Source organism: Tinamus guttatus, unplaced genomic scaffold (genome assembly GCF_059628265.1).
Source record: "Tinamus guttatus ecotype Peru unplaced genomic scaffold, ASM5962826v1 Tinamus_guttatus_pri_ptg000508l, whole genome shotgun sequence".
Lineage (NCBI taxonomy): Eukaryota > Metazoa > Chordata > Aves > Tinamiformes > Tinamidae > Tinamus > Tinamus guttatus.
Window position 1 is genome coordinate 371,470 of NW_028289042.1, and position 26,530 is coordinate 397,999.

At 39.9% G+C, this 26,530-nt stretch overlaps 2 protein-coding genes across 4 annotated transcripts in view; one reads left to right on the forward strand and one right to left on the reverse strand.

Annotated features, from left to right (window-relative positions):
- The first annotated feature begins 1,203 nt into the window (after positions 1-1,203).
- ID2 (inhibitor of DNA binding 2) lies at positions 1,204-3,297 on the forward strand. Its single transcript, XM_010225430.2, has 3 exons — positions 1,204-1,579; positions 1,883-1,947; positions 2,653-3,297. Exons 1-2 carry the CDS (start codon positions 1,232-1,234, stop codon positions 1,937-1,939), a joined length of 405 nt encoding a protein of 134 aa, XP_010223732.1. The 5' UTR covers positions 1,204-1,231; the 3' UTR covers positions 1,940-1,947; positions 2,653-3,297.
- A 14,452-nt stretch (positions 3,298-17,749) lies between these two features.
- KIDINS220 (kinase D interacting substrate 220) overlaps positions 17,750-26,530 on the reverse strand; it is a 62,244-nt gene continuing 53,463 nt past the window's right edge. For all 3 annotated transcript variants that reach the window (XM_088533519.1, XM_088533522.1, XM_088533521.1), the window contains 4 exons: positions 23,521-23,667; positions 22,191-22,289; positions 20,835-21,083; positions 17,750-19,247 (listed from right to left, as the gene is read on the reverse strand). In XM_088533519.1, the coding sequence (XP_088389645.1) occupies positions 17,976-19,247; positions 20,835-21,083; positions 22,191-22,289; positions 23,521-23,667 (1,767 nt within the window). In that variant the 3' untranslated portion in view covers positions 17,750-17,975. The remainder of the gene's footprint in view (positions 19,248-20,834; positions 21,084-22,190; positions 22,290-23,520; positions 23,668-26,530) is intronic.

The window sequence follows — 26,530 nt, forward strand, 5'->3', positions numbered from 1 at the left end:
TGTATATGGAAATTGACTTTTTTAAAGTTTAACTTGTGTGAAAAGATGGTAGGGTGATGCGTTGGTATGTTATAGAGCACTGGGTATGAGCAAAATATAGAAAAATGCAATCGACCTAAACCTGAAGAAAAAATGAAATCATTTCTCCAGTTAAACCAAACCCCAACTTTTTCCTCTGGAATGTTTCTGGAAGATGTTTCATTGGCTGCAAGCAAAAGCTGCAAAAAGTACAGCGCGCTCTAAGTATTCACATTTGTCACCAGAAACAATCTATGGGTAATTAATTGCAGTAACATGTCACATGCACTGATAGGGTGCAGATGAGCAGCCTTTCAAGGGTAATACATGTAAATGTACTTTCAATATGCACATTTGCCTAATGATCGCCAATTAATAGCATTATTTAAAATAGCCCTGTCCTCAGGAAACAGCGAGCAAACAGCAGCCACTTCTTAGTCTGCCAGGGCTCTCTGAGCTCCCTGCCTTGTAGTGGGGTTCTGTCATTAGGAAAGAAAAGTTCCAGCTGATTTTATGTTTCCATATCTTTATGTTTTACACTTTCATCTCCTACCTAAACGTGGAGCCCACCGTGCTCTACCACCGAGCCTGGCCGCTGATGTGTGCAGCCGTATTTTTAAACAGGCACTTGGAAGAGCTGCTTGATCCTCTAATTCAAAGCGACTTTCAGGAAGCCTCAGCCTGCACCAACACCTTGTTGTAACAATAAATATCGTTTGGTTCTGCCACGTTCTGCACAGAGACCGCTCACGGCAAGGCAGCATCCTCCGGCGCCTGCCCTCGCGATCCGCGTACGCTCACCCCAGCCTGGCTTATACCCGCGGTATTTTTTTTATTCCTGCTTCAACTATCCGAAATGGGGGGACACGAGGGGCTCGGGTGACTGTTATACGAGAGGGGCGAGCGCCGAGGGGGAGCGCTGAGGGTTCCGCGATGCCAGCGCAAGGACGGCCGCTCGCCCAGCGCCTTTGTGGCGCCCCGCGCGGGCCCCGCCGCGCCGCTATTTGTAGCAGCGAGCGCGTCGCGGCGCCTGACGGGCGGGCGGGCCGCGCCAATGGCGGCCGCGCGGGCTGCGCCGGCGCCCGCGCTATAAAGGCGGCGCCGAGCGGCGGCCGCCGCATTCCGCGCCCGCAGCTGCTCGCGAGGAGAGGCCGGGAGGCGAGCGCAGAGCGAGCTGCCGTGCGCTGGGACCGCTCTCCGCCCGCCTGGCAGCATGAAGGCTTTCAGCCCGGTGAGATCTGTGAGGAAAAACAGCCTCTCGGAGCACAACCTAGGCATATCCCGGAGCAAAACCCCCGTGGATGATCCTATGAGTTTGCTGTACAACATGAATGACTGCTACTCCAAACTGAAGGAGCTCGTGCCCAGCATCCCTCAGAACAAGAAAGTGAGCAAGATGGAAATCCTGCAGCACGTTATCGACTACATCCTGGACCTGCAGATCGCCCTAGACTCGCACCCCAGTATTGTCAGTCTCCATCACCAGAGACCAGGACAAAACCCTTCTTCCAGAACTCCTCTGACCACCCTAAACACAGACATCAGCATCCTGTCGTTACAGGTAAACGAGCTCCCCGCAGTCCCCGTGTCCGCTGACCTAGATACAGCACTGTAAGTCAGCGTTAGAGCTGTCCTCAGTGCGGAGCGTGGCTGAGTTGAGCAATGCTTGCTGGAGAAGCAGGGCTTAGATGAAAACGCACGGGAATTCCAGCAAAACTGCCCCTGCCTTAGCTAGTCCCTGCTGCGAGTCTCTGTCAAAATGTGTCATGAGTGAAGTGCTTCCCGATCCAGCGTACTTTCTTCTGTTTATCTGACTGCTAAGACATTTAACACTGCTCTGTTTTGTTTTATTCTCTCCTTGCAGGCATCTGAATTCCCTTCAGAACTAATGTCAAATGACAGCAAAGCACTTTGTGGCTAAATCAAACGGTGAGTAAAGTGAATCTTAAACTTCAGATGAAAGTGCCTTTTTTTTCCCATTTTGAATGGAAAAATTCTGCTTATGAAGCTGTTACTATTTTTAAGAAGTCTATCATAAAAGTTGATTAGGAGATGCCTTTATAACAGCAATCTGACCATAAAAATTAGACTCATAATTGAGCGTGATAGTCCAAAGTATATTTTGGTTTCTAAGGGTAATTAAGCAGCACAGACTGTTTGCTCTGATACTACTCCCTGCTCAATGCCAATTCTCTGGTTATCTGTTCCTGAAGTCTTAACTTCCCGGGCCAGAGTGACTGATTAAGTTGGGAATCTTGGCACAATTTCTTAAATTTTGTGATGTGGGATTGTCTACGCTATCAGTTAAATAAATGACTGCTTTTAATCAAGTAATTGCTGTAAGAGGCAGACTGGCGCCTCTGAGCAGTGCATTTACAGAGATCTAAATAGAGATTGGACTGAGAATCCTCTTTCTCTCCTTTCCCTGGAGTGTATGTTATTTTAATGTTCAATTTGGGCTCTTGAGAGTGAGTGTGGGAGCGTGTATGTGTTGCATCTGGACGCCAGGGTTTGCCCAATCTTTGAGTGTTTGGTTAAATGTTCAAACTGTGGCTTCCTCTCTGGCGCCAGTCTGTCCGGATCTCTGCCCTGTTAGCATTCTCCCTAAATACGCCTCTTTTCAATCTTTTGCAGGTGTTCCACTGATGAGTTTTTTTGTGATTTTTTTTTTTTTTTTTTTTTTGCACAAGAATATCTACAGTTTTTTTTTTAAGGCGCTGAATTTATTTTTCAGCTGTATCTGGAGGGGAAATCCACATCTGAAAGGACCTTTTAAAATTAATAAAGAAGAAAAATCAAGATTGTTCTTTATCCCCACCCCATTCTTCAACTTGGACTGAACCTAGTTATTTATGAAGAGACTCTTAAATACCCTTTCCCTAGATGGAAGGCTTCCTTTATATACTATTCCCAACGTGGGGAGCGAAACAAAATCTTACAAGGAATTGCCCATTTTAAGCAGACTTTGCCTTTTTTTTCCAAAGGTGGAGCGTGAGTACCAGAAGGATCCAGTGTTCAGTTTTTTAGGAAAGTCTATGGTCAGAAATTACCTTTTTGACATAAACCTAGGGCTGAATGCTGTGTATATATTTATATATAAATATATATATATGAGTGAAACCTTGTGAACTCTTTAATTAGAGTTTTCTTGTATAGTGGCAGAAATGTAAATTTCTGCAAAAAGTGTAATGATGTACTTAATCATGCTAAACTTTTTATAAAAGTTTAGTTGTAAACTTAACCCTTTTTATACAAAATAAATCAAGTGTGTTTATTGAACTGATTGCTTGCTTTATTCTTTGGGGACCAGTTAGTGGCTTTGATTTGTCTTTTCAAATGCTTACACGTTCTGTTATGATTTTACTGAGTTCAAATATGTAAGGAATATAAAGAATAAAATTACCTACAGTGAATAATTCTTGTAACTTGGAAAATCTTATTTGAGTATATATTCCAAACTTGCAGATGATCTATCTGTAAACTGTGAAAGGAACTGGTAAAGTAATTTATTACTCAGGGGCTGCTATTGACAAAGTGTTTGGAAACATACACAAAAGCAGTTAATCCATAGACATTCCCAAGGAGTGGCGACTTTTTTTTTTTTTTTTTTTTTTTTTTTTTTTTTTTTACCCCTACAGATGATTCAGTTCTCAGTAGTGATGCCCCAGATCTGTTAATTTGTGTTTAGAATAATCACTCCGAATTAAGGGTTGTGGGTGGTTATTAGTCCCCCAACTATTAAATTTCTGTAAGATGGCTTTGAATGCAAGAGTTGGTGATGCGTTAACATGGGATCTAGGATGATGAAGTGACTGTTGCCTTTCCACACTGGAATTTTCATGCTTCCATGCAATATTTCAATGAAATGGGCTTTCTAATCAGTTGCAGCAGCTTCTCTGTATGACTAAGATATTGAGAATTGAGCTAAATCGCTGTTGTGTTACTGATTAAACTTTGGCTGCTCCTAAAGGAACTCTTTCTCCATAAGAATTAAATTAAGTTTGAAATAAGAGCCTAAATTCTTGAAACCCAGTAACAGTTTATTTCTTCCCTTCCCCTCCTGCCTCCAGAAACCTGCATGCAATATGCCCTGCTTACTCAAGGACAGTTGTTGCACCCTACACATCCCCTCAAACCTTCACCCTTCATTAGATTTACTCAGTTGTCGGAAGACAGTAGATGTGGGAACTGTGCCTTATCAGATGACATTCTAATTTAAGCTCGGTTATAAAGTTGCCTAAAATGGGAAGTTAAGTTCTGCATCCCGTGTGTGAATTAAGAGAATCATTAGCACTGGGAATGAAGGGAACGTGGCGGGTGCTTGGGGCAAGCAGCACTCCCGGGCAGGGCCCCAGGCCGCGGCTTTGGGATTGCGCTGCTCCGGGGACGCTTGGAGGGAAAGGCAGGAGCTCACCTGGAGCTGGGAGCGCCTTCCGCAGCCAGCAGGTGGGTGGGAGGCGCCTCCGGGGCGCCCGGCTGCCTTTCCTTGCCCTTGACACCAAATCCCTTCCCGTGGGCTGGGAGGGAGCCAGCTCGGATCTCGCAGTGCCGCGGCCACGGGAAGGGGCGCGGAGGCAGCGCCGGGGCCGAGCACCCGGGGTGAGGGGAACGTCCCAACTGCAGGGAACGTCCTCGCTGCCTCATGCGGCCGGGCCGCGCTACCGTCCCCGCGCGATGAACATTAACCCTGACCACCGAGGAGTGAACGCTTCACGCGTGTCTCTGCCCCTTTCGTGAATATTTCATCTATTTATCAACAAGAGCAGAATGAGCGGTTAAAGCAGGACTGGGATCTTTCCTCTTTTGAAACACTAACAACAACCTAACACAATTGCCAACCAATTCCTCCCTCAAACATGATTTTTCACCCTTTTGCTCACTTTTGGGTAAGGCCTCAGTAAGTGTCACTTCAAAGCCCCGTTAATGAAGCTGGGAAACAGTGACAGTCAATTTATTGTCATTATTGCAAGATCACCTCCTTTAGAAAGTAAGGCGTTCACACTTCGATATTTTCGAGCTACACGATGATCAATACATTTGTAGAACAAAACAAAAGTTTCCTTCTCACACACAGCCAAAAGAGAAATTCACAATTTACCAGGCGTGGGGACAAGAACAGAAAAACAAACAAACATGTTTTAAAATGTAAATTAAGAAAAATGTTTTCTTTTTTAAAACCAATTCAGTGTCTCTACTACGCATTCCTGTGATCAGAATTAGGGCTTGTTCTAGAAGTGCTCTGCTTGGAGATGCACTCTTTGATTTTGTTCTGGAGATTTTATAGTCTGAAATTAAACAGCAAGGTCAGAGTTTAGCCTCCAGAGCCTTAACGTAAATTCTCGAAGCTTCCTTAAAGAATTGGGCTTTCTTCATTATATAATATTGTCACTATCCCCCAGTATATATTTGAAAATTTTGTTAAATTTCCACCACCACTTCTGGCCTGTTACTCTATATTGAAACAGAATCATTAACAAAAATCAAGATAACTGACCAGCTGAACACAGAGATCAAGACAAAACGTGCTCAACATGGTGCTAAGGAATGGGCAGTACTCATCATTAAACACCGTAAAGCCTTCGAGGCCGTGCAAGGAAGTAAGTTGCAAATGCACAGGCATAAATGTAAAGTCTCCCCTAGAAATAAAAAGACGCAACAACAGTAGGTGATTTTTCCCTCTAGAACAAGGTTTTCCTAACTTGCTATCGCTCGCTTATTGCCCCTAACAGATGGTTCAGTTCCTGCTGTCGTCCATGTCCATGCACTAAAACATCTCATTTGAGCGTTCAGGGAATGTATTTGTATTATAAAGTACTTAGCACGCTGCTGGCAATACGTATCAGGGCAGGTTAGAAATCCTCTCCCACACGCTTGGGTGGTAAGAGTTCCTCCGATCCATCACCAGGTGAGGGAAACACAGAGAGCAGGCGCCCGGGTCTTGTTTACCCTCTCCTGGGAAAAGGGCGTTATTTCCATTGCGAAGATGTTACTCACAAGCCACTTACTTAAAGAACCAATGCCAATATTTTGACAAAACTCTTACCAAGAACCCCGACGAAGGCAGTACCTTGCGGTGCCGCCTCGGCCGCCTCAGCGCCAGGGCCGCGCGCGGCGCTGCGGGGCGGTGCGTGGAGGGCCACTGCCACCCGCTGGTCCGCGCCGAGACAGCAGCCTCGCCGCTCACACACTGCCTCCAAGGCAAGGACTCGTGCTTTACAGGACAAACCTCTCGCTTCTTTACGTTTTATGACTAAAATCAGAGCAGAGATCTTTCGTGGATTGTTTGCAATCATTTTACAGCTGCAGGTCTTCTAGTTCTTCTAGTTGGAGACTTCCTAAGAAGAATGAAGCAGTTCATAAAATTCTGAAGAAAAAGTTAGATAAAACTTAAAAATACTTCCTTTGTATTATTTTTGGAAAAGCAGTATTTGATTAGCCATAGATAATGAGGTTTGTATTTGAATGCAGAAAGTGAGACAGATTTTCCGGACAATCATCTCATGTGTTAATGATTCTCGTCCATAACAGTTAGCAGACTGACTCAATTAATGCAAGGAGGAAGAGGTATCAAATACTTTATTAATAAGAATTATCCTAGTTGGAGGTAACCAATCTCTTCCTGTTTATCATTGCCCTTACTCAACATGCAGCCAGAAAGGACTTACATAGTGTTTACTGGAAGCCATAAGAAAGATGGATAGCAGTATGTGTCTGTCACAGCACACTAGAGTAAATTATACAGGCTTTGGTGTGGAATTTTGTATTAATTTGTTACAAATTTGGCTCAATTTGTTACAAATGTCCTCTTTAAAAATACTGCTCTGTGGTAGGATCAGTAGTTTCCCATTTCACAAAAAGAGAAATGAAAATGTTAGATCTTCTGTTTCTTACCTCCATTGCCGTCATCTTGTTGAGAATAGTCATTTGTGTTAATGTAATTCTAAAATGCAAGGACCAAATGCAAACACAATTCCAAGAAGACAAAGTTTAGCGCCAGTCAGTGTCTGTGTAAACCACATGCTAAAAGAAATTGTATGAAACAAGAGGAAACAAACGCAATTATTTTAGGAGTTAATCATAGCAGAAAAGAGGAATTCATATTTCAGTTTGCTGCATGCCTTGAAAAAATGTTAAAAATAAGTGAAAAAATGTAAAGAGGGCCAAACTGAGAAAAAAATATACAAAAAGTAAGTAAGTGCTGCAGTGGATGTACCTTTGCTAGCTGCCCTAGAAGCCAGTACTTCCTTGGCAATCCTCACAGGGACACTCTTCTGAGCACACAGATAATATAACATTATATGAAGTTTTAAGAACTATTCAGATTCCAAATAATTAAACTACAGTACATACTAAAAAGTATATCATTACCATTTCCAGTAAGTAACCCTACGAATGACAGCATATGTCTGTGCCTACCAGTTTTATAAAGGTATAAGGGTCTTGATACTAAAAAGTAAGAGCTTGAGCCAGCTCTTAAGTCTCACTACTGATGGCAGACCTTCAAAAGCACACACAAAGCTCTTATGGTTTTTGTTTTTTGTTTATTTTTTTAAAAAAATAGAGCTGGACTGCAAAACTGATTTTTGTTTTCAATTAGAAAGAATAAATTGATACTTACTGTCTTTCACTTGACCAGACCTGACTCAAATCTTCATCTGTTGGAGGCAGCAGAGATGTGCTCCCAGAACTAGGATATCTTCCTCTCTTCCTAAAAGAGACTGAGAATATAAACATTAAAGGATTTTTTTTCAATTTCAGATTCAGTTTCCATATGAGTTAATATGAAGTGATGGGAAGGTTATTTCATAACAATAATAATAATAATAATAAATTTTAAAATAAAAAGAGGTTAACCTATATTTCACAGCTTCTCATTTGTGCTTCTGTGTTCCAGTCCGTAAACATGGAAGAAAAAAAAAAGTGCCACTTCTGCGGGATTGTTTTTTCAATTAAAAAAAATGGTGCAAATTACATTAACTAAACTTCTTATTAGTACTTTTCAAAAGATGTAGCAATTAGAAAGCTGTGTGATTTACATGCCAAATCCATAAAATGTCTTGCTCTTGTTAAAATGCTGGTTTTCTAAACAAAGAAGTTTCTATTCAACAGATCAATATATGAAATAAGGCGCTACAAATGTGGACACATGCTTTTTACTTATCCTTATTGATTTCAATTTTACTCAGCTTATCCCATGATCACTCTCCAGTCTTACTGAAAAAGATGGAATTGTAGCTCGGACCTCATTCATTAAATAAGTATTAAAACTTCACTGTCGCTATTAAAATTAAATGCTTAACTTCCAGTGTAAATCCACTTCTTCAGTCATTCAGTCATTTACAAGATTCAGAAATCTTGTAAAGTTCCTTAGAGATAATACTTTTTGACTGAATTAATTTGATTCAAGGAGTATTTTTATACACACCTATTTAAGGATATTTTTATTCTGCTTGGCTACATTTACTTAGAGAAAAGCGCTCTGTGCAGAAAGACAGTTTAATTGTTTTATAAGTTAGGACCATTATAATAAATACAGAAAAACTATGTGTTGTATATTTGATACCCAACATACAGTCGGCAGTTCATTGATGGCATGAAGAAAATGTCCGTAATCTGAAAATCTGGAACAGATTGCCAGTATTATCTTATTATTTGTACTTTGTATCTTTATTCTTTAAGTACTAATTACTATTTTTACTACTGATCTGGGGCTCTGAGGTCAGCAATATTGTCCAAAAAGAAAAGAAACAAGGGTTGAACAAGGACTGCCAGGAGAAAGGAAGAATTCTGTTTGGGGAACATCAGTCCAAACTGACAGCTGACATTTCCTGAGATCCCCAAAAGAGAGGCAGAAATGTCCATAACTTGGACTATAGCACACCTAGAGGAAAGAGAATATGTGGATTATCAGCCTAAAAATAAATGTAATTTTTCAAATGAGAGAAAAGAAACTTGGAAACCAGATGTCAAAGTCAGAAAAGGAAGCAGGTACTTAAAGCTTTACTAGATTCCCATCACAAAATGTGGAAGTGGTGACAACCTGTCTACAAAACAATGGAAATGTGACTAAAAGTGGAAGAACAAGACAAGATGGGTATACAGGACAGGAAGAAAGAGTCATGTCATATTTTATTATTTTTCCTCGAGGAAATTAGCATGATTCTTCCAGGGGAAGAGAAAAAAAGAGAAAGAATTACAGCTAATGAAAAAGTGAAAAATAATCTAAATAAGGTTCCTTGAATTCATTTTATTTCACATGAAGTCCTACATATTTACAACCTCGGTGACTCCACATACAATTTGCAAGGGTTAGAAATGTGTAAATAAATAGTTAGGCCTGGAAAAATGATATTTACATAAGGAATAAAGAAGTGTTTGCATTTTTTTTCTTTCTTGAGACCTAAGTAGAGCTATACCAGCACAAAGGACTGCTATTGTATCAAATATAATATACAAGATAGTCTAAAACCAAGAGTTCCTTGATCTGAATTTCTCAACTAAATTTGCCAGTGAAAACCATTCACTAAGAGACAGTAACAGCAGGGCTTCTTTGATAAACAATTTCCAGATTCGCAAGGGAAAACCAACGTTATAACTGCTACTTTGGCAGCTGGGGGCATTAATACATGCAGCAACACAAAGGTCAAGCAAGTAGATTTAGAGATGGAAGGGATACGAAGAAATAGTGTTTTATTGTTGGCAACTGCGAGTGGTGACAGCACTTTCCCAATCTGATAGATCAGCAGTACATCTGGGAACTAGGCTAGCGGTGTATAAAGATAGGCCTAAGCAAGCTTTCGCTTTATTAGGTTGGGTGCCAACACCAGAGAATTCCCTGGTAGAGACTTCAGCGTAGGAGACAGCCACAAAAGCTACACAGGGTCGCACGGGTATCCAAATCCTTGCAGCCTGCACGGTTCAGACAACCAGTCCGGCTACACTCACCTGCACAGACTACACCAACATCCTCAGATTGCAGTGCAGACCAAAAGCAAATGCCCGAGGGCTGCAGTGAAGGAACACTTGGAATTATTACTTCACATCCCCAATTACCGGATACCTGTCTTTATCTCTGAGGAAGAGTCATTTTGAAATACGTTTGTCAGGTAATTGTGTGGCAATGTGATGTGAATCATAGCAGAAGAACACTTGCAAAGAGATCTTCAGATAGAGAAGGCTTTTAAGTAACTGAGTGTTTCAGCCAGCAGGCATTTATAGAAACTCATCAGTTGGGGTGGGAAGGTAGAACATGGAAGCTCTACAAATTAATTTCAAGTAAACTTCCCTCTTGCCAAAAAAATAACAGGCATGCTATCTTTTTGTATCTGAATTATTGATGAAATATGTTTTAAAATTTTTTGCTCAACTGATGATTTTCCCTTACATTTTAAGCACTTAATTACACATCAGAAAAGTGAGAACGTTCATTTTATTTGATGTCTATAAAGTCGGTGAATGATTTAGCATGTCCAGGAAAACACATAAAATCTGAAACCCTTTCTTAACTTTCCTTTCAAATTTGTTGTTTGTAAGCAGCTGAAACGAGTAATTTCTCAGCTGCTGAGAGTGCTAAAACAGGGCTTAACTAACGCAGCGGATAAGAATGATCTCGTGGTTAAGGTTCATAACTAGGAGCTGTGTGACACAGCTCCAATTCTAAGCTTTGCCACAGACTTTCTTTGTGACCTTGCAAGTCATTTCGCTCCTTTGTATTTCTACACCTGCATCTGTAAAAACAGGATTTTTTCCTCTTTTTCTCCCTAGGGAGTTCTTAGGAACCAGCGTGCCCAAAGTGATACGATACAGAAAGGCTCCTTCTGACAGCAGCGCTGCCAAATGCTCGGGAGACGTTTGCACAAGCATCGCGTTCAACGCGGTACCTGTCACGAGGGACAGCTCCGTGACAGTTGGCCAAAGGAGGTTTGAAGTGTTAACAGACTCAAGGCCTAGTTTTACTTATGTTACTAAATAAAAAAGAGCCAAGGAGAAAGGCTAAGCTCTGGGCCACCTACATCTCTGCGTAAAGGAAAATGCTGTTTCTTGGGGCCTGAATGTAGCCCCATTTTACGTAGGCTACATTTTGCTTAAACAAGCAAGTCAGATCCACATTCTCTCTCCTTTCTTACTCTCCTGTAACAACATAAAGATGATGCCAAGTTGGCAAAGTGTTGAGAAAGTAAATGGCATAAATAAAAGACATAATGTAGACAAACAAGTAAAAGAATTAAAGTCAGAGCATGAACTGTGACAAAGGAAAGAAAGGGCACAGGAAGTGCAGCGTTTCTGAAGAGGTTAAAGAGCAAACAGCAAACTGTCTTACTTGGATTCTACCAAGACACATGGTAGAATCAATACAGCCAATTGCACATTAATAACATTGGAAATGGAGATAGGCTCAGTGCTGTTTCACTGTGCAAATTACAGGAATGGCACCTGTAACTGGAAGCTTGGCCAATAAGGTCGTGAAGAAGTTGTTAATCTGAAATGGAGGCTTTGCCCCTCTGTTTTAGCCAGCAACCAGCGTATCCCCCATATGACTGGCCAGGCTGGGGTTTTACTTGCTATCACTGCCTACCCATCTATGATAAGGGATGTAACTGTTAGAACATGCCCAGCTCTGCTATGGGTTGCTCCAGTAGCCCTGCTGTGAGGGGTGCTCGCCAGGAGCACTGCGCAGCAGAAGCCAGTGCCACCCTGCAGCCAGCCAAGGGCAAGTCCGCAGCACCTCCCAGCCTGCAGCACAGGCACAACCCTCAAAGCAGCCTTTCACTTTTGAACTTCCATTTCTGCTTCTCTGGGGGGGCATTTTGTAGCTCTTCCTTCTTTGTGGGTATTTACACCCAGACTGAATCAGGGAACTTCCCAGGTAAACAAATGGTTCAGCACACGCTGTTTTTCCCTTTAGTGATCAGTAGTGAATGCAGTGACAGCCACTGCCTTACCAAATAAAATTCAGTCTGTTTTGCCATATAAAAACAAACAAACAAACAAACCCAGAACGACAGTAGGTCAATATTATTCTTGTTTGTTTTTACTTCTCAGAACAGCTACCAGCAAATGAGATTCCACAGCTTCCCTAGGTAACCTTGACAATACTTCAGAAAGTATTAGATTTTCCTTCCAGGATATTTTTGCCACCAGGAAGTAAAAGCTGAATACTTTTTTGCTACATTGATATAGTTTTTTATAATCTCTCCATAACAATATTTACCTATGAAGAAATAAAGTCTGTTCAGTCTTTCCTCTTTTAAACTTAGCAAATCCAATACTTCGAATATTATGTACTCATAAACCATGTTTCAAAAACACTTTTGCTGCTTTCTGTTAGTTGAGTCTTAAATATGCTACGGTCTGGGCAGACTCCAGCAGCCAAGCTTCATCAGCGGAGTATCATGTTTGGGGACTTACTAGTTCATTATTGACTAAAACCCCATTATTTGTCATTGGTAGCATTTCTGTGCAGTTACGCTGCATTTTATCTTTGTGCATTTGATTTCTCTTTGGTAAATGCAGTACTTCATGCTTGCCTTTACTGAATGACATCATACTAATTTGAGATGCTCGCTGTCTATATCAAACTAAATCTGCCTTTCACAAGTCAGGTTCAGACACTTGTAAATTGAGAAATTCCACTATTTTGGTTCCTAATGAAAATGCTGAATAAAAACTGACCCAACAGACCTCCCTGTGACCCTACCAAAGTAGGGTCAATAATAAGCACTACCTTTTTAAGCAGTTGGCTTTCACTTCTTTGCACCATCTACTGAAATTATGACACTAAGAAAAACTTTACTCAAGTCAAAATACAGCACATCTGCTCTATTCTGCGGGCCAGACACCCAGTCGAAGGAGGAAATCAGAGCAACCTAATAACTGTCATTCCTCTAAAATCCAAGTTGACTTTTATACTTGAAGTTTAAGTACCTGATGAATAACACAAACCTGGTGATTAATATTTTTGTAGATATCAAATTAAAGATGACTTGCAATGCCCCAGGCCCTCCTATTTTTTGTGTACTGAAATATAGGTTCAAAGTAGTTGTGACCTATCTTCTAATAGTTGTAACGTCTCCATGAGACTTCAAGAAAACTGATGACGAGTTACAGATTGTTCCACCTGGATCCTTAGCTTCAGCAGGATCTCCAGCAAATCTACTGACTTGAGCAAATCACTGACGGAAAAACAAACATGCTTGGATTGTTATCTGGACGAAACACTGCTTGGGTGCTAGGGGTCTAAAGCGCGCAGAATCCTCCTGGTTTGCTGGTCTCAGGCATTTTCTGTTGGCACTTATTCATTTAAGATTATGCAAGTTCCCTGTATAATTCAGTTTTGTAAGATAGCTGGAGAGAGGACAAAATACCAAAAAGTAATTCCTGACACTGTCCCTTAACAAATCCAAACATTTACCTGGAGTCAACTTTTCTTGATTTTTTTTCCCTTCTTGCCCTCTTTTTTCTTAGGGTATCATACAGGAAACCTTAATCAGTTAAATATAAACATATTTTGGTGATATTTCTTAAGAGCATTTTCAAACCCCAATAATTCTAGCATATCACAATAATATACAGTGCTACACTGCATCAGTACAGAATGTCTTCTTCATGGCTACACTCAAGGGAAGTTTTTTCTATTTTTTTCTTTGTCAGTGGCATGTTTTTAGAAGTGTTCATTTACGCATTATACAGTATTGTAATTGAACATATCCCCAAGCTGCTGAGATCATTTTCAACCTTTGCGCTACCCATAGCACGCGTTTACGTCACATCCTTAACTCATGCTTGATATTCAGATGCTGCGTCCCCTGTAATTTCCAGCTACTGAGTTCCCAGAAGAACTTTGAATGGTAACTTATGAATAGGTTTCTTCCCCATTTTTAGGTGCACATGTAAGCATCTCCATGTACTCTGTACCTGGGAAGCGATGACCAAGTCCTCACACAGACTGAGGAGCCAATCTTTCGAGCAGAGCACTGACTTCTAAGTCTCTGTGTGATCCCTAACTCTTGCTGAATGTTGACTACAGTTACGCTGGCTCTGCTCCAAGTATCCTATGGCTGACAAATGGCCACAGAAAAGCACATAAATACTGCAAGGCTACTTGCATCTAATCCCTCCCTTTAAAAACTACTCATTTTCATTCTGCCGTGCAAAGATACCCAGGCACCAGAGCAGGAGGAAATGGCCAGACTGTGCTCTTCAGCTTTGGTCAGGCATAGGCCTTGATTTCAAGTTCCTGTGGTATTCAGTTACCCAAAATTAGAGCAAATACATTCGCTATAGTCACTGGAGTTCCAGAAAGCGGCCACTACCAGCAGTACATTTTTAGCTGTGTTTTTGTTTTATGCTCTTCATTCATTTCCATCCTCCATGGAACTCTTGGGTTTCATTACTCCCACAAGTCACATAGCTAACATTTAGTATTTCAACACTGGAAATTGTTTATGGTCCCTTAATTCCAAGAGTTGTGCAACAAACAAAGCAAGCAAGTAACCATGGAAATTGTGGTACAGAAAAAAAAACAAGTTTCAACCATATGCAACTGTGTTTAATTTTAATTCTTGAAAATGCTAATCTTTCATATACTACATGTGGCTAATTCATTAAATACATATGTTAACTAATATAGATTATGTGCTAAAAGAGAAAATCCTCACTGCTGTCCTGTACTTCAATTACTTCATTTCTCTCTTCAGTCTCTCCTTTCCTCTCTCCCTTTATGCTACTTCTTCTTCTTTTTGCTTATGTAAATTCTGCTAAAACAAAAATAAAAAATATGCTTCAGTGTGAAACATACGCTCTGCCCATAGCCATTTTTATGCAAGAAGAGCTTACAGATATGGTTCTAAGTATCAGTCATATTTATTGTCCTGCTAAGGAACGGCTTTTGGAGGGTACTGGCCTTGAAATTTCTGTGAAATGGTGGTGTCCTGGTGATTCTAGGAACTTTGTTAGGAAGCCATTAAACAGCAGTCCGTAAACACATATCTGATTATGTAAACTACAGCAAACATTATTTGGGTACGACAAGTTTCCCAATTCACATATTCAAAAAGTTTAACAAATTGTTATGATCATAAAACTCCATCAAATGTGTAGCTATAGAACTAAAACAACCTAGCACACAGAGCAGCACTTCAGTTGCACAGTTAAGTGACTCACCTGAGAACAGCACTGACGTATCTCTTTGAAACATGTATTTTACATGAAACCAGCACTGAGCTCAAAGTAAAATATTATTTTTAAAGAAGGGACCAAATCCTTGTGCTCACCTCCCTCCTCACTACCTAGGCTCCACACAGACCTGTGACACAGCAAAGCAGCCTGGGCATAAAGTATCTTCATCCCCAGGACACTATGGTGAATGACCTTCTGAGATGTAAATTTAATCCCACTGGGTCAAGCTGGACATAAAACACACCTCGTGCTTCCTGGGCAACACCACCAGCTGCACATCGTGGGGACAGAGTCAACACGTGGAATTAGAGCCTTGATCGCTCATGTCCAACTTCCTGGGTTTCTCCAAAGACGTGGGGGGCTGATGACCCAACCCCAAAATTTAAGAGCATTTTACCATGCGAGATTCCCTGATCCTTTGCACAAGTAGTCCTCAGCACACATGATTTAAGCATCCTGGAACTCTGAAGTTAAATAAAGAGCTTCTCAATGAAAGTAAGTGCCTGGATATAACAGTGAAAGCAGCTTGGGAAGGAGGCAGGACTGAAGTGTTGCTTGGAACTGAAATGGCTTGCGGCACTCCCCTTGCCTGGCCTCGCACGCCGGCATTCAGCCTGTGATACTGGAAATCACACAGTTCTCCACTGAAATTTCTTACTGCTCAGCTCCTTATTGTGATGGCAGCTAGTTGTTTGAACTTCAGTGTCACCTTGACACTGAGGCAATCTTAGAGAGACACTTCATTATCTGTTTTGGTGACGGTGGGTAACTGCATTAGTTACAAATGCAAGTTAGAAAGGCTGAAGAGTTTTCCACTCAACTACCTATTTCATCCTAGCACCCATGTCGTGAAGGCACTGGGGGTAAGACTTTCAAAGAATAAAAAAAAAGTTACACATATGAAAAGAAAAATTGCTTCTCTTCTCTTGAATTATTTGAAGATTTTTTTAACACACAAAGTAACTTGAGGTAACCAGTATCTGTCTTCAATACCTCTTTCTTAATTCTTATGAATCAGAAATATTTCTGAAGCAAGCTTCTTGCAACCCCAAAATTTCAGAAAGTTGAACAACTTAAGATCACTTTTTATAGGAGAAATCTAAATTTGAAAAATGTCCTCAAAGATATGGCAAAATATCATGAAATATTGTTAAACTAATATTGTTAAACTAATATCGTTGTTAAACTAGTAATACTTCATAAAGAAGAGATACATATATACACTTTCCAGGACTTCTGCAATACTTTGGGGGATAAATTTTAATTAAATTGAATTCTTTTATGAACTAACTTAACAGCACTGTGTAAAGATCAAGTCTACGATGCTGTAAGATCAGACACCTGGGGAATGAAGAACTAAAGAGCCTAGACACAGCCAGTCTTTCTCTGTTGATTCTGATATAGAAATTACACCCAGAAGTGGTCCCCTCTCCATAGCTAATATCACTTCCTTTAGGAAAGTCTGCTTTCTCAATGCTAGGTATCAAATGTATTTTTATACTTACTGCTTATTTGGTATCAATAACCATACTATTTAACACATTCTTTCACTTGGATGTGAAAGTGCTTTAATCAAAACAACATGTACATATTTAGCAAGAGAAGAAATAAAATACTGCAGTAAACACAAATCCAATAGGCCAATTACTTTTTTTTATTCACTTTGTACTACCAGAGTCTAATCTGAACATTTTTTTCCTCAAAGTCGTGCATATTTCACTGGACAGTACAAAGTATTCATGACAGTAACACTCGGATGCATTACTTAGATGACAAATAAAAATGCTGGAATACTATACTCCTGAAATAAAGAAGCAGGCATATAGTTCTAGTTCCAGCAAGTACACATGGTTTTTAAAACAGCCAACTACCCGATTTTTCATTCCAGAACCACACAATAAGCATTTGACCAGGGAAAGATCATGCACAGCAACAGATACTCCATTAAGTTCAAGATGTCACATTCACACATTAACCCTACAATATTTTAATATAGCTCAGGTCGTTGCATCTATTTAGAGCACTGATTGTGAAATTATGTACCTATAATAAATAATGCATTCACTAAATCAATGATGAGGCACTACCTTATAAACAACTGCCAATTCCAATACATCAAGACAGTCCTTCCTATAAAGCTAGCAACATTCTACTCAAAGCTCACAGAGTCAACAGCAGTTACTGAACACATGCAGAATAAAAATGCCAAAATGGTATCTTAAGATTAAAATTTCAACATACGAAATATTATGCTGCACACTTAGTTGACTAGCTAGTGCAAAGTTTGATAAGGGTATCACAGGTTGGGATATTTAATCATATGGCATCTTTTGCATCAACTGGTGAAAATGCATGGTCTTATCTTCACTGTCAAGGAAGGAGACTTAACTGGAATATTTAGAAGGAATAAATATTGTATCTCCCAATAAAAAGGTAAAATCACAGGATTATTTTAATAGTGAAAGCCATGCTTCTGTAACACCTGCCCCTGACCTTTGCACAGCACTTTAACAAAGAACCAAATTTCCATGCAATGGCAGGAGAAGAAATTTGAGGAGAAATAAAATATTCACTAGCAATACAAATATGAAGAAGGAAAGTCTGAAGGACTTTTGCTTCTTGCAAATTTCTTCTTTCCAAGAAAATGACTGAGAATAATCTAGATCTGTTAATTACTGAATGGAAAGTTCAAACTACACAGCTGTCATAGCCTCACACTGACAAAGAACGCCCAGCAAGCTGCAAGCGTGGGGCACGCTCCGTTTTCCTCTGCCCTCCTTTCACAGGATACTCTCTCTCTCTTCTCCGAACCCGGCGCCATCGGAGGCGGCCACGGTGTGGAGCTCGGAAGAATCTTTGGAAAGCCGGGCATAGCTCGAGCGCTGGCTCCGCTTGTGGGCCCCGCTCTTCAGGTTCTCGTTCTGGACCGCGCTTGAGCTGGAACTTGAGCCGGGGCGCAGGATAATCTGAGAGGAATCTCTGATTCCTTCTGTTTCTTCAAAATTTTGATTGGCTCTGTTGGTTGGGGCACTGTTGTTATTTAGGGTTACTGTGCTAGGGGTTCTGTTTAAATTATAGACTTTCTGGCAAGCAGGCCAGCTCTCTTCTGGGCTGCTCGCTATCAAGCTGCTTTCAGATGGGCTCTTCTTATCTTCTGAGCAAATAGACATGCGAACCACAGCTGGATCCTGAAGGCCACTAAGGCTGTGTGGAATTCCTCGCTTTCCACTGTGACTGTCATCTTCAAGCTCAATGAGATTGGCCTTTTCTAGCTGGGAATCATCTGCTCCTTCATTATGGAGGGAATGATTTGGAGAACTTTCGTTGGATCTTACACCAGAGTCAGAAGAATCTTTTTTATCCAAAAGGGCATCTGTCAAATACTCCTTTGCTTTGATGAATGTTCTGATCGGTTCAGATCCATGTTCTGGGGATTTGGGCTGCTTATCTGCCTTCCCATCTGCTTTCTTGTCTTTACCTTCCTTAAGAAGTGGAGTATTATCCGATTCTTCAGTTCCTGATTCATCTTCGTCACTTGGAAGTTTCTGATAACGGAGAGTAACTCCCTTAAGCTTTATATCTGCAGCCTGGAAAATGCTTGTTCTTTCTGAAGACTTTTTTCCTGGGAGAAGCTTGGAACCAGATTGATCAGATTTTTCATCCTCTTCAGTAATAGGATCCAAAGGAGAAGCATCATTAGTAGAAACTCCTGACGTACTGTAATCAACAACATCATTCCTCTTCAACAAGAAGGACTTTCTTCCATCATCTTGTTTCTGTTCACCATCTTTTCCTTTTTCTTGTTCTGCACTTGAATGCAGGGAACCCCCTGATGTGCTCTGCCCCATATAGAAAGCAGATGAGCTGTGAGGGGAGGACCTACCACTCACCGTAGTAGAATTAGCACCCCCCTCTAACTGTGACATTTGAGCAATATATTCTCTATACGCATCTCTATATTCTGCCTGCACCTTATCAGTGAGCTTTGATATTTCAATGCTAGAATCTTGAGAGTTAAGACTTGACAGACTTGGAGTTCTGCGAGTCTGTGACTGCAAAAGAAAAAAAGAAAGAGAACAACAGTTAGAATTATTTATTTTGACTTATACTGATCATTTTAAAGAGCTGAAAACGTCAAGCGTGCTTGAAAGTAAATTCTTGCTGTGAATAGATCAAGGAAGGCCATTGTAAATGCTATAACTAAACTAATCTTAAACATGTTTATTATAATCAGATATTTGCATTCATACCCTTCACAAAAATTACAACAACTCATTTTTGTTGTTGAATCCCGTAACATAAATTACATAACGAAACAAGTATTTTACACAGTACAATTGAGGCCAACACCTCTTGACTACAGACTATAAAAAATCTCAGGCAGGCAAAATCTAATGTTTCCTAAATACGGACAACCTACTTTCTCACTCTTTTGATTTAACTTAAGATATCTCTGCGAGCATTAATTAAATTTGCATTTTAAGTAATGTTTTAGAATTTTTTTATCCTTCTCTCTGTGATGTTCTTTCTTTGCACCTTCTGTGACAAAAAAAACCCCAACATGCTACTGGCATGAAACATGCCAGCTGGTTTTGAAAAACGTACACTGATACTCAGTTGCAGAAGATGGGGGTTAAGAGGTAAATCCTATCTAAGTGTATGCGTGCCTGTATACCTATCCACCCCTTTATATATTTATATACATATATATATGGCGGGGGGGGGAGAGAGAAAGAAAGAGGGAGGGAGGGGTATATGTGGATGTATATGCATCTCAAATCTCCTTTCAGAAATGATTTTGAATACTAATAAAAATACTATCCATAACTAATGATTTGGTGTGTATTACTGTTTTGTGGTTACTTCAAGATTTCCTGATTTGGACTCCTAAAACCAGAGACAAAAATGTTGCTAAATGTATTTTAAAAATATTTACTATTATTTATATACCATCTACTCATTTATCTTATTGTCTTATTTCTAGTAAACAAATAGAACAACAATAACAAAAAGTTCTGTTTCTATCACATATTTCACGTACTTAGGCTGATTTCAAAGGATAGAAAATTGGCCATAACCTATGGCACAAACAGTATTTACAGGAGGATGTCAAGTGTGGAGTGTATGATTACATTTACCATCACAGGACAAGACTCTCATGTCACTGAATGGTGTACATGATTGTTTGAAAACAAATTAATAAATAAATCTCTAATCCTTAAAATGTGTGACCTCTGACTAGCATATAGCTAGAATATTTCATATTAATTCATGAAATATTCTAAAATATTTCATATTCATGATTTCACATGAAGTCTGAATACAATGATTAACAAAAATCTTACAGGACTGCATCAAGCAAGATGAGTGTGGTGTAACAGCTGTGATGACAAATGATAGCTGTGGCTCTTTTCCTAGAGGTAATTCCGGGAACAGATTAACAGTTTTCAGAGGGAAAAGGCTGGAAACTTTATTAGCAATTATAGGTAAGAGTTTATACCTCTGCAAATCGTCAGTCTTTGGCTAGGCTGAGAAGTGAAAGCACATGAACTGCAGCAGACTTATTTCTTGACCTATATCTAAGAATGGAAGAGAAACCTTGCCCTCTAGGCAAGCAAGCAAGCACCCCTGTTAAATACCTGCCAGCTCAAGTTACTGTGACGCGGAGGAGCTTCATCGAGACCGATGGTGTTGAGCTCCTCGAAGCTGAAGTTCAGCGTGTAGGGCGCCTGGCCAGCCAGGCCCGCCAGCTCCGTGTGCGGCAGCTCGGAGCCGTGCCCGGCGCGGCGCGGCAGCTCGCCGTGGGACAGCGCGGCGGGAACGTGCTCCGGCGCGCCGCGGGCATCTTCCTGCGCCGCCTGGCTTTCCGAGCTCCTCATTTCAAGTATCTTAACGCGAAAAAGGAAGAATGATGCCATTACGTAATAGAAAAAATAAACTCTCAAGAGCGTTAAATAAGAACTGTATAAAAATAGGAGTAAGTAATTCAGTTTTAAAAGTGTACTTGCATATGTGAGAAAGATCTGTTTAAAGACCTAGGGCATTCATTCTTTACTCCAGATCACATTGTAATACTTGAGATTTTTCTTTTATTTACAGACTGTACAGACCCTTGAAAGAATTTATATGCCATAAACAATTTTCAAAAAGTTCTTGTAAAACAATGTGCTAAATCACAAATTTAAGAGCAGAAAACAAATACTTCAGTTTTATAGCTTTAATAAACTTGAATCTGACTGTAAACCTCTTCTTGTAATTCTCAGTGTTTTCAAGACTGATTTAGCAATTCTGAGACAGACTGTAGTTTTTAGAAAGCAAATTGGCAGTATACTAAAAAATACCCAGAGAAAACAAAAAAAAAAGTTCTGAGGGATATATATCCCCCAACCTAAAGCTGTCATTTACTCTCAAAATGTGAGCATGAGATGAGGGAATTTCCTAGCTATATACGTCTGCTTCAGTATTAGTACTGAATGCAGCTTTCCAGTATTACACAGCTATACGTAAATCTATTTAACTCAATGATTCGTTTTTCACCTTAGTTTCCCTAAGAAATGGGGCTTATGTAATTGTGTGCAAGGCATCTCTAAAAGGCTGGCTACTCCCTCTCCCAAATCAAACTTGACCTCTCCAACCAAGTTAACAGAGGGGCAGTGGCCTCAAGGAGGATGAAGTTCTGACAATTTCACAAAAAATAAGCAGCTGGTTTCAAAAAAGGAGAGGTAAGAAGGTGGGGAGAAGGAGGCAGCCAGCCATACAGGAAGGGCAAACATTGTAAAAAGAGGGAAAGACTTTAGCATTCATGAGCAACTACAATACAAAATCCATAGGCAACCAGTTTTCAGGTGAAGTGCTCAAACCAAAAGATGAAGCAATAGTAAATGCACTCATATTTTAAGATAATTAAAAAATACAATAATAGAGGAAAGAAAAAGTAAGGTTCGTAATAAGGCCACTAATTAAGATGACTAGAACACTGAAGAGAAAAATCTTACCATGCTCCTGAACAGGTGCCAGTCACCAAAATTCATATTCATTTCCTTCTTCAGTTCGTCAGTGTTGCACTGAGCCAAGACACGGCCATTGATATTTGCCTAAAGCAATAAAATAAAATAATGTAAATTACCAATACGAGATTTGTGGAGTAAGAAACCAAATGACTAATGTGGTAATTGAAGTCAGATATATTGATGGAATACACGAAGGAAACTCTCCAAACATCCATCTTAAATCCAATACCATATAAAAAATATAAGAAGAATATTTACTAGTGATTGCTGATAGACTAGGATACAGCACAGAAAGAATGTAGTGGAAAGAGGAAAGGAACAGAGAACAGCTTTTGAATAAGGACAGAAAGAGCTTTCATGAAAATATTTTATTAAACTTATCAAAACAAGGACATGAAAGGCAGTGCAGTTGCATTCTATAAACTTACGTAAGGAAACAAGACACTAATGGTAGAACGTTTTTATAGACAGCTACATATACTGCCATAGTTTTCTCAGTCAAACAGTAATAGGTTCTTTTCCCATAGCCAAGTAGACAGTTTTACTCAAACAAGGAAAAAGCCCAGAATGAACCTTTCTCATTCTTCCTGTTCAGAACTGGACTGCTTGCAGTGAGAAATGCAAGAATAAAAGTAAGAGAGATCTCTAATGAAGTAACATGCACATTCTTTCAGGACCCTGGAACCACTGAAGCACCAGAAATTCTTGCAGCTGGGCCTACCAAGCTGCAGTCTGACCTTCAACATCTTCTCTGTTTGCTTTGGAGCTATAACAGGTACTGGGATAAAGCAAGCTCACCAAAAACATTAGTGAAAGCTCCTTATTTTTCCCCTCTTCCTTTGTACAGAAGAAGAGGCAGAGAATGGGGAGAAAAGCCACACAAAGAGAAATAATTCTGTTTTTGTGTGTCAGAGGCCCATGGGGCTTTTCTGAAGCAAACAGAGGTGGATTATGATAGGACAGAAAGGGAATCTTCCTCATCACTCTCACATACAACAGAGATGTGCCAGTTTCTCTGCCACCGGGATACAGAATGCATTTACAACACACCGGATCTATCTAGGCATGGCATTTTTGAAATTATTTTTCATGTTTCTTTTCTCAAAATAATCCAGTCTCATCACCAGCAATCCTTCACATTTCTGATTCCTTTCTTGTAAGAGAGGACTTTCTCTGAGAAACAAAAGCTTTTACTGAAAATGTGTTTCAAGCTAGCACGTATGGAAGTAATAATGTTCAGATATTCAGAGTACATTTTGAAGAAAAAAAGGCTTATGCTCAAGCATTAAATACGTTAATGAAATTCAACAGACACCTTTCGTATAGTTGCAGAGTACTGAGGAAGCATAGTCTGGTCCAGCCCATCGATCTGCTTGAGCTTCTCGCACACAGTTTCCACGCTCATTGTGCTCAGAGGCACAAGGGACACTCCTGTGGCCGACCCCGTGCCTGCTCCTGCTCCCTATGAGAAGCAAAAACAGAAGTGTAAGAATTGTGCAAGCACCCAGTACACCCAGGACTTGACAACACGAACACAAATCGAATTGTGCTAAAACACATTTCTATATCAACAAGAACAAGGATGGCCAGGCATCTTTAACTAACAGCAGCATCTCTACATATTGGGAAGCAATGACTTTACTATTTATATGCAAACAACAAAGCAGCTTGAGTCTTACCTATGTGAGAAAATACTCTTAAATGTTATTGAAGAACAACATAAAAAAACAGAACTATGTAAGGGTTAATCTATCTCAAATCCATCTTCTTTTCTATTGACTTTAGTAGCTTGGTTTTTTGTTTTGTTTTGTTTTGTTTTTAAATCTCAGATGCAATTTTGAATTTACTGTTTTAAAAATTCCTGGTTTAGCTTTAGACAAAGATAACCTACAACACGACTCACTGGATAATGTTACCAATATCTGTCAATTTTTCAGAGGTCCCTTCAGCTATGTTTATGCAAGATCACCTGGGGGCTGCAAACCACCATCCCCAGAGGTGACGAAGCACTGTCACTGCCCCCCGAAACACTAGGACAGTTTCATGTGTCTGTAGCTTTGGCTAGATTCAAGTAGAAATTATTCACAGATCATATCTGGAAAATGAAAGTTGCCCTGATAACGTTGCCAGCTTCTAAGCATTTCAAAGGAAGTGTAGAAAGAGAAAATGAATGAAATGACAAATAAATCAGGGTATTAAGACAGTGTGTCCTCAAAGAAGCTTGTCTCATGGACAGACGCTTATGCATTAAGCAGCATGATGTGCAAAGCTCTCAGCAATTGAGCTAGTTACACTAAATTGCTAACACCAAAACCAGAACTAGCTCTATCAGCAGTGAAACACTTGTAGCCACTTCTCTTGGAAGGGAACAGACCAAGCTTTGTGTTCAGCACTGCAGACCATACATAGGAATGAAGCTCATTTGGGAGGCTACAAAAGAACTTCTGAAGCTTCAGAGCTGCTCATCACATGAGCAAACCCTGGGATGTAAAAGTTAATTTTGAATATCCAGAGTTCAAGTTTGACTATGTTCCTCAATCATCACTGAAGACTATTTTTATAATCCTAAAATATTTTTTCCATTTCTATTTAATTACTTCAAAGCTATTTAGCTTCCAGAATTAATATAAGAAACCCAAGGATATTTACCCACGAAAACAAAAAAATGTATTGTTCTGTTGAATAATATTAGCCATATCTAAATTGTCTAAACCAGGATTTTAGAAAAATCTGCTTAACTATTTAAATTCCGAGACAGCGATCGAAAAACTCATTCCCTACTACCACTTAACCTGAGGGTTATTTAAAACTCGCTGTTAGCAGAGAGGTCCTGCTCTGGGGAACGAGGCGTCTTCCCGCTGCGCTTCCCCTGAACGCAGGCAAACATCTCTGTGCACAAGCACTGCAGGCTCCGAGCCCAGGGGCTGGAGACAGATCAGAGGCTCTAACCCTTGCTTTTGTACCAGATATGTATTGGCATTTGATGTGAACAAGACACTTCAGAAACAAAAGATACAGCCTCATTTTCTAGGTAAGAACTCTACCTAAAATACTGCATAAAATCTAAGCATTCTGCTTGCACTAGAACCTGGGCACCTAGCTATTTCTGTTGAAGACGAGGAAATTTCTCTTCAGATTCTCCAGTGTCTCCCTAACTAGATGCCTGTAACACCTAACCAGTTGTTATATATATAGGGCCCTGAAGGAGGAAGTTTAGATCTTTATCAAGATCAATTTTTAGCATAGCTAAAATCCTCATCAAATTAAGGATATAGGCCAACCAGCAAAATGATGATGACAGGAAGAAGTTTCATCTATTTCCTGCTTTATTCTCAGGCAAATCTGTATTTTTCCTATTTTTTAAAATCTCTTTTTAATTTTTCTTCAGATTAACAAATGATTTTGTCTATTGTTTTCCCAAACACAAGTTAGATAATAACACATCAATAAACACAATAGCTAATTCAAAAAAATGTGTTTTTTTTCTTCGTTTTTGAAAGAGAACTTATCAATTAAAGTGAAAGAAATAATTACAGCCAAAACTAGATTATGGCATTGCTGAAGTAAACGATTCCAAAGCAATGTGTGGAATTTCAATAGCCTTTGTTCCCTGAATCTATTAAACCACTACCTATTGTTAGCCACAAATAAATGTAGAAAAGTTTTCAACATTTCTAATTTAACAGTTCTGCTTTAAATCAAAATACTTTTTATCAGTCAGAGGCAAGTCATTATTTCTGCATGCATTAGGAGTTAGTTTAGAAACTCTTCTTTCTGCGTATATAAAAGTTTATGAAAAACTGCTAAAATATTTAGACTATTTTTGTTGAAGTGTGAACTGTTTGAAATAGATACATATTAATCCAAATCATTCTTCTTATAAAGAACTGTCTGAAGAGCAAGTAATGTAACAGCTTTAGGGATATCGTCAGCATGTAAGTGAATTAAAACTCCACTTACACTGACACATTTTTCAGCCTTAGTGGTTTTGCTAGGGATGCTTAGAGAACATTAGTCTGAAAAGTATTTGCCATGCAAAAGCTAAAAGCAGCTTGTCAAAACAAACCTCAGGGCTAGTAATGAGCATTAGTTTAGAGCCAGCCCAGCATGAAGTGCCAGTATGACAGTTCTGAGATGACTCTCAAACAAGGGAGCAGTAACTCACAGAAAGTGGCTGTACCTGTCTGTGTCTGCTTAACCCAGACTTACACGGCTTTCAGAGGGGACAAAACAGAACGAAAAGAAACAACAACTTCAAGTGACACATCAAAACACATTCCAAGGTATAGATAGCATGCATTAAACTTTACAACAGAGCAAATTAG

Excerpts from the sequence above, each read along its gene's own strand:
- ID2 (XM_010225430.2), top strand. The coding sequence starts at position 1,232 with ATGAAGGCTTTCAGCCCGGTGAGATCTGTGAGGAAAAACAGCCTCTCG. Across the intron at positions 1,580-1,882 it reads TCAGCATCCTGTCGTTACAG|GCATCTGAATTCCCTTCAGA; the intron begins GTAAACGAGCTC and ends CTCTCCTTGCAG.